Source organism: Paroedura picta, chromosome 12, assembly GCF_049243985.1.
Source record: "Paroedura picta isolate Pp20150507F chromosome 12, Ppicta_v3.0, whole genome shotgun sequence".
Lineage (NCBI taxonomy): Eukaryota > Metazoa > Chordata > Lepidosauria > Squamata > Gekkonidae > Paroedura > Paroedura picta.
In genome coordinates, this window is record NC_135380.1 from 21,167,954 (window position 1) to 21,180,926 (window position 12,973).

Below are 12,973 nucleotides of genomic sequence, written 5' to 3' on the forward strand. Positions count from 1 at the left end.
AACGGAGGGAGGGACAGAAAAGGCTAGTCCAGAAAGAGATGCAAGCAGTACTTAAAAGTTGCATCACTCCTCCTCTCAGCTGACCACTGCTGCAGTACCTTTAAAAGCAGCTTGATGTATGTAGGCTCAAGGCCATCACTAAAGGCACACCTCCAGAATCTTTTGTGCTCAGCTAGTAGGGTTTGCCTGCGGGAACTTTCGGGTTCCGCAGGGCCTGTAAGACGGAGCTCTCCCACCAGGTCTATGGTTGAGGCCAGCGTGTGCCAAAGAAGATCTGGACCCCCCCCCCCCCCCTCCTGGTGGTTTGAGATCTGCTCTCCCATGTTCATCCCCAGAGGTGGAAATTTTGGGGTGTTTGTAGTTGTTTTTACGTCGCCACATGGTATCTTGGATATTTAATAGGATATTTGAATTGAATTTTATGTTTTTAGGGGTATTTTTATCTGGGGTTTTTATCTGTGGTAACCCACCACGAGCCTTCTTGGGAGTGGCGGGCTAAACATTCAAATAAACTAAACTAATAAACTAAACAACGTGGATGGTTAAAAAAAATGTACTTCCTCTTTAACATAGGCCTAATAGGATGGCATTTACCCCTGTGCCATAAAATAGCTTCAGCTGTCCATTTCCTCACATACCTGGGTATTTGAGCCTTGATTTGCAACCAGTCAGTGCAGTTTTCTGTGTAGGTGGAGTGCCTTGACTGTTTGCAACACTAGAGGGCCCCTGGAACTAACCCAGACACAAACCATCCACTTCCAACCTGAGGCTGAAATCTTCCTCAGTTAATATTGAAGAGGGCCTTCTCTAGATCAATTCCAGCAGACCATGGAAGGCTGCTGGGAGTTAATGACACACTTGGAGTGAGCCACGAAGATTTACAAGCTCAGGACTTTAAAACACTCTCTTGTCGTTGTTATTGTTCCTGTGTGTCCAAACAGTAAGCAGCAGGTGAAGAAAAATTTCAAGCTGAGCCCTGCTTATTCCTTTTCAGTCAAGCGGTTGTTAAAGGGAGTGGGAAAAGATCAATTAAAGAAATTGAAAACCTTACAGGGGAGATCACACTCCCCGTCAAGCTGCCCCCACCCCACCCTTGGCTCATAGGCAGCTCTCCTTAAACCTAGGGCCTGAGTTGGCTCCCATACCATGGAAACCAATACAAGTGGTTGCCTAGCAACCCACCCTCATGCTGCTTTGGAGCAGGCCTCAGAAGACTTCTGCTTCAGAAAAAAAGGAGAAGGGATGAATCTGCCGCTTTACCAAATACATGGTGAATAGGAAAGCTGGCATTAATAACACTTTGGTGGTTTTAAAGGTGCCATTGGACTCCAAATTTATGGTGACTTGGAGTGAGCTTACCTATCCAGCATCTAGGTTTCTCTTCAATCCTTCTATGTAGTCAAGCAGTCAGGAGACTAACTTCACTGGTATCTTTATTGCCTCTAGATAGGAGAAGCTTACTAATGTGGGGAGAGGAAGAGAAAGATGTTTGTAAGCTACTTTGGGTGGTAAAAGATAGGGTACAAAAGACCAGCTCTTCTCTAATGGAGAACACATATCAAGATTCTACAACCTCATCAAAACATAAGACCCAAATACAGGCCCTGAAGGGGAAACAGAAATGTTGAGAGCCAGTTTGGTGTCGTGGTTAGGAGTGTGGACTTCTAATCTGGCAAGCCAGGTTTGAGTCTGCACTCTCCCACATGCAGCCAGCTGGGTGTCAAAGCTGAGCAGTCATATCAGGGCTCTCTCAGCCTCACCCACCTCACAGGGTGTCTGTTGTGGGGAGAGGAAAGGGAAGGCGAATGTAAGCTGCTTTCAGACTCCTTCGGGTAGAGAAAAGTGGCATATAAGAACCAAGTCTTCTTCTTCTTACTTAAACCTAGGCATCACCATATGTGTTTTAAAACTTTACAATTCATTATTTTTAACTTAAGTGCCTTGGTTTCCTTATTTGAACAATAAATCAAAATGTGAAGTTGTATACAACCAGTTGCTGCAGAAGCCTGTGAAGACCATCTGGGAATAGACGTTTGGCACCATGCATTTTGCAGGAGAGAGGAACACCTTCAATTCCTCTGGCTGGTTCACTTCCATGTCAGTGTAAAATTACCATGCTGGTTAATATCTGCTATTGAAGCCCATGAGAAAGGGTGTGTGGCTTTTAAATGACTCTCAAAAATTAGAGATTGAAACCCTTCATTAGGAGGAAAGTTTTCTCACCCTCCCCCCCCCCCCCAAATAAAACACCCCACGGTATAAGAACAAAGCCTGGTGCCTAGTATCAACAATTATTTTTTAAGTGAAAAAAAACATCCAGGACTTATTTTGAATTGAAGCACTTTCTGTAAGAGGCATGCTCCAACTCAAAACATGTTGGGACAATTTACTTCGTTGTTATTTATGAAAAAAACATCACTCATCACAAATTGTAGGCATTCATAAGTACATGAGCATTGGAATTAAAGGATTTTACAGGTCCCTGTCAGAACGAGTATGTTTTTTTTATTACCATGAATCAACTTCGTCGTCCTATGAAGCTGTTTTATGCTGACTCAGTATGTTGGTCCGTAAAGCACTGCACAGCTCTCCAAGGACTCCGGAAAAGATCTTTCTCAACGCCAGCTGCTGTAGCCCTTTCTCTGCATACACCAGGGCCCTGGTATTCACGCTGCAGCTCATAGAGCACCACATTGGCAGTAACCACCTACCGAAAGAGCCTCATGACAACTGTATGTCACGTGAGTAATCTCATCAAATACACATATAGCAGATATAACTATTCATATTAAATATGTAGCTATAGCCTTTTAAATCCTTAGAGCAGGTGTAATCAACCTGTGGTCCTCCAGATGTTCATGGACTACAATTCCCATGAGCACCTGCCAGCAAACGCTGGCAGGGGCTCATGGGAATTGTAGTCCATGAACATCTGGAGGACCACAGGTTGACTACCTCTGCCTTAGAGTACCTTTCCACATGCTATCTTTTCTGCCTCCCCCACCCCCATTGTTGAACTTGAGCCAGCCCTTATGGATCTGGAGGAAGGACTTTCTTAATTTTCCCAGTCGCTCCTTGCAGCGTTCGCTGGCAGGGGCTCATGGGAATTGTAGTCCATGGACATCTGGAGGGCTGCAGTTTGACTACCCTTGCCTTAGTGTAAGGCACAGTGGTCAGGTGAGAGACTGAGATTGCCAAGAGCCAAGTGGCTCTAAAGAAAGGGGAGTAAAACCAACCCCCTGCTGTGGCCAGCTTGCTCTTTCCTTGGGTGGCTCTTCTCTCCACCTTGCGCTCCTCCCAGCAGCCACCTGGGTGCTGAGATGACTGTGCAGAGGATGTGAAGAAAGACAGGTGGGGGTTCTTGGAGAAGACAGGCATTTCTCTCCCTCGCAACTGGCTCGTAGCTTACAGCTTACCAGTCCTCCAGTCCCTCTGGCAGTGGCTGTTTCAAAGGGCAAAGCACCTGTGAACAACAAACCCTCAGGCCATGGATGCCGTATTGGGGAACAGTACTCAAAAGAGACCTGTGTAACTATCACTGCACTAGAGACTGGATCTGGGACCTTCATGCAAAGCATATGTTCTGCCACTGATCTCTAAAATCCTTCAAGCCATGCATGCAATATTTGACATGCACGTGTGCTGGCTTGGTTAAGAGGAGTGGTCTTTAATCTGGAGAAGCGGGTTTGATCCCCCACTCCTCCATATGCAGCCAGATGGGAGACCTTGGGCCAGTCACATTCCCTCACTCAGTCTCACCTACCTCACAGGGTGTCCTGTTGCAGGGAGAGGAAGGGGAGGCCACTGTAAGTCGCCTTGAGATTCCTTCAAGTAGTAAAAAGCGGGGTAGGAAACAGCAGCTCTCTTCCACTCTTCATGTAATACTGCTTCAAGAGCACATGCCACCCTTGGGGCATTGCAACAACCCCTCCCCCAAAGCAGTTGTCTGGGACGTCTAGCACTTGTTTACTAGAGAATTCAAAAGACACTCAAGAAATAACAGACACTCTTGGATCTTTTCCCGCCACGAAAACTGACAACCATCTTCTGCTGCTTTTGTCTTCTGGTTGCAGCTTGGCTCGTCGGATGAGCTCTGGTCCTCATTCAAGGCACATTCCTCAGCAGAAGTCCCTCCTTGGTCCCCAGAATCCTCTTCCCATAGCTCTGGTGGCTGCTCTGCTGTCTGACATTCCTCAGTGCTGCTTTCTTCTTGTAAACACGGCATCGGGACAGTAGCACGCTTGTTTTTTGTTTTCTTGCACTGCTGAGACGCCCTCTCTACCTCTGCACAATCTTCATCATCCAGGAATATGTTCAAAGGTACATCAAGGTGGATATTTATAGGGATCACTCTGTTTTTCCTCTGGTAAGGCTGTCGAGCTGGACAAGCAGAGCTACACTGCACCGTCCTCCTGCACTTAGCCCTTTTTCTTCCTGGATTTGATTGTCTTTTTCTCGTACACTTTGCTTTGGGGGAAGAAATGTTGCAGCTCCGCTTACAAGGGTTGTTAGAAGAAGCAGAGCTGGAGCTCTCACAGCTGTCTTTGCTTTTGCTCCTTCTCCCTGGAGTCCTTGAAAAATCAGCATGCTCATCACAGTCCTCCTGCATTTCCTTTGATCGTCTTCTCTTTCTGCTGCAAGACATTGGAGGGATTGTGCAATCAAATAATTTCTCACCTCGGCCTTCACATATGTTCTTAGATGTACAATGGCTTTTCTCACAGGTCTTCTGTCTCCATCGAGGTGGACGGGCACACGCAGCCTTTGGGCAGCAACTGGCTTGTAGTGGAGTGCGGTAGTTTTGTGTGATGAACTCTGCCATGGAATAGGTAATCCCAACCTTCTTGGAAAGCTGTCTAGGAGTGAGGCCCAATTTCTGCCATCTTTCCTTGCCCATTTCCATTCCACTCGTCCATTAGCCCATCTTCCTGCTACCTTGACTTCCCATGTCTTGCTGTGGTTCAAAGGGATCAGAGGGCCTGTGACATCAATAACTGCAGAGTTGATGTCATAAGCAGAGTTATACTTTAGGCAGTTTTCACAAATGTCATCTAGCTTTTTAAAAAACAAAGTTGTGGATTCGTCATGTGAAACAGAAGACCTTCAGGGAACAATTCATGGGATTCTTAACACAGGAAGAATCCTACACTGCCCTCAGAACTACCATGGTTCTGAATGGAGCATCTACAACCAGGTGATGCGAGGGATTACATGGAGTGCAGGAACCAACTTAATCTTAATACATGGATATTTGAAGCATTACTTCTGCGTGCGTTAGAAGGAAATGAATTAATCTGAGAATGAGGAAGACTTCCAATAACTTGGCCAGGCAACAATAGTACGGTCCTCCTGATACGGTAGGGAAGAGCTTGATTCTTTCTATCCAGGTGTACCTAACATACACACTGGGTACAAGACAGCAAATTGTATGTCGTACTCCCTTGCCCTCTATGGTTCTGGACATGTGCTTGTTGTGTTGCTGAGAGAACTGGCTTAAAAGTAAGTATTCCATGGGTAAACACTGGTTGTGGGCAAGTAAAAGTTTCTCAATTACTGTTCACTGTAGAGTCCTGGGTTCCCAGTCCTGGCTCACTGTAGCATGTTTTATGTTCTGTTATGATTCTGTTCTGTTATGATTTAGTTCTGTTGAAATCAGCAGGGACGAGTTAGTTGTGTTTAAATTGCATTCCTTGGGACTTGAGTATTTGCAAAATCATAACTCATGGCTTCACTTACTTGCAGACTGCGATAGGACTTTGTAACATGGTCTCCAGCCCATTTTATTTCCTCCACACATCCATCATGACCACCATCCTCAAATCTGTTAGAAATTAGGTGGGTTTTTGGTTTTCTATTATTGGGAGACAGTGGGACCTGGCCTCCCAGTATCTGCAGATTTCATCACCACCAATGATCACAGAAATGAACCTTCCATAACTGGTGAGCCTCTACTATAGGATTGTGGCTGTAATCACTTGCTAATAACCTTTGCTGGATGATGCTATGGTTAAAGGAGAAGGGGGTGTCCTTAATGGGAGGAAATGCCTTTTCCCTTGACATTTCCTGTATATGCTCCTAATAGTCAGATGTGCCAGTTGTGCAACTGAAGTTGATCATGTAATTGATGGATTGATGCAACACTAGTCTACTGTACCCACAGTACATTTGAAACTTTACAAAGCCTGTTACTCATGTTTAAATTTCTCTGTAGTCAGTGGGCATTCATTTATGAATGCACAGGATCACAACCGCTAGTACATGCCCAACTGTCTGACATGGTGTACAGCAGTGGCATTAAATGAAAAACCAAAGGAAAATGTGTCCCAAACACTGGAGGCCACAAAGAAGGGACTAACTTCTGCCATCAGGTACAAGTGAAAGAAAAGAGCCTGTTGTGGCACATGGTGGTAAGGCAGCAGACATGCAGTCTGAAAGGTCTGCCCATGAGGCTAGGAGTTCAATCCCAGCAGCCGGCTCAAGGTTGACTCAGCCTTCTATCCTTCCGAGGTTGGTAAAATGAGTACCCAGCTTGCTGGGGGGTAAACGGTAATGACTGGGGAAGGCACTGGCAAACCACCCCGTATTGAGTCTGCCATGAAAACCCTAGAGGGCGTCACTCCAAGGATCAGACATGACCCGGTGCTTGCACAGGGGATACCTTTACCTTTACCTTACAAGTGAAAGAAAATGAAGCAGCCATACTTAGGTCACTTATACAAGGTATGGATGCTACCAGATAATGAATATTCTCCCTGGTTCCTCACAGCATCAGGAGGCTGCCATAAATCTCTCAGATTTTCCCATCTTTCCTGGGATCTCCCCTAAACCTGCTTTGCTGCCCTGTTTTGGGAAAGATTGTAGCAAAGCCAGGGGGGCGCCCATGTAGAGTAGAACAGGGGTAGTCAACCTGTGGTCCTCCAGATGTTCATGGACTACAATTCCCATGAGCCCCTTCCAGCAAACGCTGGCAGGGGCTCATGGGAATTGTAGACCATGAACATCTGGAGGACCACAGGTTGACTACCCCTAGAGTAGAAACTGTTCCCAGTCCCACCCACACCAGTGCAGTTTTCTGTACCCTAGCCTATCTTTGGTGGCCATTTCCCCACTCCCATCAGAGACCTTTCAAAAAAATCCATATATCAATATAATGGTACAAAAATCTGTTGGGTCCTTGTCTTTCTGAAGGACTGCTTCGTGAACTGAATGAGGAAGAGGACTGCAATGTGAACATCCATATATGCTGGTGAGGTAGAAGCTATTCTCTTGGCCGTGCATTTGGATGTCTAGGAGTATGACCAAGTATTGCACAAGATTCTGACCATTAACAGAAAAGTCAATTGATCTCATCTAAAAGAAGTGCATCCACCAGGGACTGATATAGCTAATTAATGTCACAGGAACTATGACAAAGCAGCAATTGAGCCAATGTGATAGGGGAAGAGCTCACCTTAATTGTAAGAAGGTGAATGGGAGGTGTTGTAAATGGTAAGCCAGTGGAAAAGAGAAACAGGCACAGACGAAGCCTCAAAATAGAAAGTATGAGGATTAAAAATTAGCCCCTTGAAAATGTTCTGGAAAGACCATTGTCAATCCTGTTGAATTCAGATTGATTTGAACTCGGGTCTTCCTCTTCCCCCCTCCCCATTGAAACAGGAAAGTGTTCTGCACGTGGTTAGGGTAGTTCAGAAGGGGGGGGGGGGAGCCAAGCCTCTTTCTTTTCTTGAAGGGGGGGGGGGAGAGGAGCCAAGCAGGGAGCCTCTTTCTTTTCTTGGAGGGGGGGGGGAGAGAGGATCGAAGGCAGAGGAGGAAGAAAAAATCCAAGTCCGACAGAAGTTGAGAGAAATTAGGGGCTTCTCCTTTAAGGCAAGCTTGTCACATGGGCACCTTTGGCCTATCAGGACGTCTCTACCACGGAGAGCCCAGATTCAAAACAGCCTGCTTTCTCAATCCGAATCTTAAAATATTGAGGTTTAAAAGCACTCTAAGATATTGCACAATAAAGGTAGGGTCACTCCGGATCAATCCTCCTTGCTGCAGAAGGAAAATTTAAATTGCCCAAAATCAAAATGGAAATCGCATTCTGTGTAGACAGCAGGGACTGAATCGACCTGGGATTGGAATAAAAGCTCCGTGCAGTTTACACCCAAGTCATAAAGTTGCTCAAGGAACCTGGCAAAACGAAGACACAGCATTTTCTCTTTTTCTACATCTGGACTCTGCCAAGTAGGGAATGCAGGTTTTGCTTTTGTTCCAATTCAGAATTTAATTTAATTTTTAAAAAAGTTAAAGAACGAGCAAGAAGATTTTCAATTTACAGTTTTCTTGGGAATGGAAGAATGAAAAAAACACTCACAAATGATAAAGGGTTAAAGACGCTGATGGGCATCTCTTTAGAAGTACAAGAAAGTGTGTTTATTACATCGTTACAACAGATAGGCAGCTTCTGCAAGCACGGGCAGTCTCTCCACAGCATTTGGGTTTGGTCATTCAAGAAATCTGAGCTGGTCAACCTGCTTTATGAAATTTATAAAGGAAAACATCTGACATAGGTTGGATTTCCCAGCATTATTTTCAATGATAACCACCAGGATTGGGGGGGGAGAGCAGCGCAAACAAAAAAAAATGTAAATGGAAGCTGTGAAGTGGTTAGTCCTGGAGACACTCTGCTCAAGAAATAAAGAGGCACAGATTTTTTTTTTTAATGAAAGGATTCCCCCGAGCCCAGTCCACATAAGTGGCTGGCAGCACCTTTGTTTTTGTGTGAGTGTTTCACACTCTGAGGTGTACTGTGTATTTCTCTTTCCAGTCTATTTGAATTTTCTCTCCCTTGGTGTCTTTTTTGTTGTCTTCAGCAGCCAAGACCTCTCCCTCCATTGCTAGAAGGCCTGTTGTCTGCTGTAGGGGGTTGGGTGGCCGGGCATCATTTCCGTGTGTGCAGCGTGTCCTGGAATTTGGTACTAGTGTAACGTAGGTGAAAGCCCTTCTTGTTGATGGTGTCATCAGAGTGGAATCTTACCATCACTGAGTCACCAGCGGAATAGACCTCTTCAGGGGGCTAGGAGGAGAAAAGAAGAGAGAGAGAGAGAGAGAGAGAGAGAGAGGCAAATGGTAAAACATGTTTTCTCTATAGCTTCTTTAGTATAGACAGGTTAGGCTTGTGCCTCATCTGTAATCCAAAACTGAAACCTTGTACTGAAGATCAGGTAACTCATGCTGTGATTTGCATCCTAGGTAAAGTCTCCCATGTTATTCCATGCATGTGCAGAGAGGAAACTGCTTCTTTTCCTCCACTCTACCTGCCCTGTCCTGGACCTCCCTACCTAAAGTGACTTGGAAGCTGTGTGGTTAAATTCAGTACCTTTTTCTCCTGTGTTTGTTTGCTTGTTTTGCCACTCCAACTTCAGTTGTTGCTCTTGCTACTTGCTAGTGTCAAAGACACATGCAACTGTGATTTTTAAAAGTGCCAGCATACAGCACATGCAGATGAGACCATGCTGCATCACAGTGTTCAGACTATCAAATGGCGTGATCCACAGCAAGTTGGATGTATTTAAACTACATTGAAATCAATGATATCTAAATGCTCAGTTATGCTTCTGTAATAGTAATGCAAAAACAATTATGCTTCTGTAATGGGCAGGAATGCAAACTTACTCCAGAGCCACAGTAGCGTCCCAGGCGTGGGGCTGTCCCATCATAGCCATCAAACAGCTCCATGTAGTCATAGCCACAGTCCGCTTCTTCCTCAATCTCAAATGTCTGGAAGATGAGTTCTACTCCATATCCCTCCTCGGCCACTATCACCCATTCACAGTCTGAACCCCCAGGGTAGTTGTTGTCTCCAAACTGGGCATGTGAATAGAGATCCTTGGTTTTCACTTCAGCTCGCATCTGGCCACCACATTCTGGAAGACAGAACACACACACATAATTGCATCCTTGCATTTCCCAAAAGAAAAGCCACTCCAATCAGAAATAAGCTCTCTCAAGCCAATCACTGTCAGCCTGACCCCCAGAAGCCAGTTTTTGCTAGTCATCCCTTGACAGGGCTTTCATATTGGGAAAAACAGCAGAGATATTGACTGATTATGCAGCATGTGTTAATATGTCCCTCAACATTTTTTTTTTGCAGGATAACAGAGCTAGGGCCAGATGTGTTTCACAAGACACAGAGATCCAGATTCTCAGTGCTGCCACTGAGAAAGCCTTACCACTTGTGACTACCCCCTCAACTTCTAATGGCAGCAGAGTATGGAACAAAGCTTCTCCCAATAACCTAAATATACGGGTAGGCTCATGAAACGCCCAAAAAGCTTAGCAGTTTAAAGGTCAAAGGAGACCTTCGAGTTAGGCCTGGAAACTGAATTAACACCAAACCAGCTTTCTTCTGTCAACAGGTGTGCAGCCACATTATGGACAGCTGCAATTTCCAAAAACTTTTCAAAAGGTAGCTTTGACTGTACATTACAGTTAAAAGCCATAAAAGTATGTGCAGCTGTGGTTTGGACCCATGAATGAACCAACATTAAATGTTACCCGATGTGTAGGTTGCTTCAAAGCCCTTCTTCTGGACAGAGTTATCAGAGAAGAACCTGAGAAACATCCTATTACTGGAGGAGATGATAGGGTCTGGTTCTTTAGTTCCACACAAACGTCCCAAGACAGGAGCTTTGGCATCTTTTCCATTGTAAACCTCCAAGTGGTCATAGGTGCATTCTTGATGGCCTTCAATGTCCAACTCCCTGATAGTCTGGAAAACAAGAAATGTTCTTATAAGGACAGTGGGAAACAAACACTTTTGCTTCATTACTCCAGTTAGCCACTACTAGCATCATAAACCATGATCCGGCTTCGGTTTCTGAAAGGGAATTGCATTAGCTTGCTGGAAGGTTACTGCACTGTTCATACACATATGCCCTCCTGTCTCTGCAGATGTCAACTAGAGCAGGGGTAGTCAACCTGTGGTCCTCCAGATGTTCATGAACTACAATTCCCATGAGCCCCTGCCAGCAAACGCTGGCAGGGGCTCATGGGAATTGTAGTTCATGAACATCTGGAGGACCACAGGTTGATTACCCCTGAACTAGAGGACAATTATATTCCTTACATGCCAGATGTGGCCATAGAGATGTATATCCCTATAAGCATCCAATACTTGCCAGAAGCAGTAATCCAGAGGAATATTTGAAGACTTATACTCTTCTCCCTCCAAGGAGCTACTCGGTGTAGTCCCAAGTAGCCAGCTTGGTGTAGTAGTTAAGAGTGGCAGCTTCTAATCTGGTGAATCAGGTTTGATTCCCCACTCCTCCACATGCAGCCAGCTGGGTAACTTTGGGCTTGTCACAACCCTGATAGTACTGTTCTCATTGAGCAGTTCTGTCAGAGCTCTCTCAGCCCTGCCTGCCTCACAGGGTGCCTGTTGTGGGGAGAGGAAGGGAAGGACATTCTAGGCCTCTTTGACACTCCTTCTGGTAGAGAAAAGTGGGGTATAAAAACTGACTCTTCTCTTCTTCTTCTGAGCAAGGTCACACAGAAGACTTATTTCAATATTACCTAAATGGCATGGCTTCCTCTGTGCAAAGGTTGTTTCCACCTTACTCCAGTAACAGGTTCCATTCCCTGTAGCAGGTTATGAAACATGGATGTGACTTCTGAATTTCACTGTCAGAATATGTAACCGGCACCCTAACTACGCGAGAGGGAATTTACTCATCACAGGAGTGGTGCCGGAGCATCTGTAAGTAAAAACGGTTCCAACAGTATCATTTAGATAATGCTGAAACTGGGTCTCAGTTTATCTCTTCTGCTTAAAGTGTTTCAATTTCTTTTCTGCTCTTCTCATGCAGGTTCTGAAACAACAATCGCAGGGAAGAAGACCAATGTTAACTCGCCTAGCTCAGTTACTAAGGAGACAAGAAAAACCTTTCATCTACACACAGAGGTGAATCACACAGACCCGTTCCATTAAGGGTGGCACTTTCCCGCTGGTTCCTTGCACTGGTTGAGAACACTGCCGTTAACGGCACGGATCCACAAGCCACAGCCTAGATACAACCCTGTAACATAAGCACTAACTTTTATGTTAACAGCCTTCATTTCTGTACATTACCAGTTTGATGCGGTGTCCCGGTGTGGTGGTTATTGCCCAGGTGCACTCTTTCTTATTCGGGTATTTATCAGGCCAGTTTGGGCTGGTGATGGTTGCACTGATGGAAGTCATCTTGTGATCACAGCCAGCTGCAATATGTAAGAATTGATGCCAAAAGGCTTATGTTCTAAATCTACATATGATTGATTTTACAAAAGCAAGACCCAAGTCCAAGGACACGAACGGAGCATAGCTCCAGCTTCCGCCCCCCCCCCATCGCCAGACATATTCTTTTAATAGTCCCCCTTAAACTAATTTTCCATCCAAGATCCCCCCATTTTCTGTCTCTGCACTTCAAAGAAAGAAAAATCTCCAGCTGACCCACCCAATGGACTAGCCAATCTGGCCTAGCTTCAGTATATGACTCTCCAGGCTCCCCCACCTAGCAACTATGCAGGTGAAAGTGAAATGGGGATTTTTCTCCCTCTCCCAAAACACTAGAACTTGAGTGCATCCAATGATGTTGGTGAGCAGTAGGTTCAGGATTGCATAAAGGAAACACCGTTTTATAAAGACAGTGATTAAAATGTAGAATTCTCAACCAGAGGATGTAGTAATGGCTGCAGGAATAAACAACTTTAAAAGGAAATTAGACAGATCCATGGAGAATACATCTGCCAGCGGCTATTAGCCTTGATGACAGAGGGGAAACTGCACATTCAGAGGCACTGTGCCTCTGAGTCCTGGAGCCAAGAGGCAACATCAGAGGAAGGCCTCAGCCTCTACACCAGGGGTAGTCAAACTGCGGCCCTCCAGATGTCCATGGACTACAATTCCCAGGAGCCCCCTGCCAGCGAACGCTGGCAGGTGGCTCCTGGGAAT

General features: G+C 45.4%; 1 protein-coding gene and 1 long non-coding RNA gene across 5 annotated transcripts in view; one reads left to right on the forward strand and one right to left on the reverse strand.

The window, feature by feature from the left end:
* The first annotated feature begins 5,048 nt into the window (after positions 1-5,048).
* LOC143821762 (uncharacterized) lies at positions 5,049-12,127 on the forward strand. Of its 3 annotated transcripts, none has more exons than XR_013225901.1 (4): positions 5,049-5,357; positions 10,136-10,291; positions 11,607-11,740; positions 11,850-12,127. It is a non-coding gene; the product is annotated as an uncharacterized LOC143821762 (long non-coding RNA). The 3 variants fall into 3 exon arrangements; XR_013225900.1 differs by having other exon boundaries at positions 5,050-5,357; positions 11,632-11,740; XR_013225899.1 differs by having other exon boundaries at positions 5,051-5,357; positions 11,629-11,740.
* BMP1 (bone morphogenetic protein 1) overlaps positions 8,393-12,973 on the reverse strand; it is a 128,469-nt gene continuing 123,888 nt past the window's right edge. For both annotated transcript variants that reach the window (XM_077306105.1, XM_077306106.1), the window contains exons 18-21: positions 12,113-12,240; positions 10,540-10,753; positions 9,658-9,908; positions 8,393-9,058 (exon numbers count right to left, since the gene is read on the reverse strand). In XM_077306105.1, the coding sequence (XP_077162220.1) occupies positions 8,924-9,058; positions 9,658-9,908; positions 10,540-10,753; positions 12,113-12,240 (728 nt within the window). In that variant the 3' untranslated portion in view covers positions 8,393-8,923. The remainder of the gene's footprint in view (positions 9,059-9,657; positions 9,909-10,539; positions 10,754-12,112; positions 12,241-12,973) is intronic.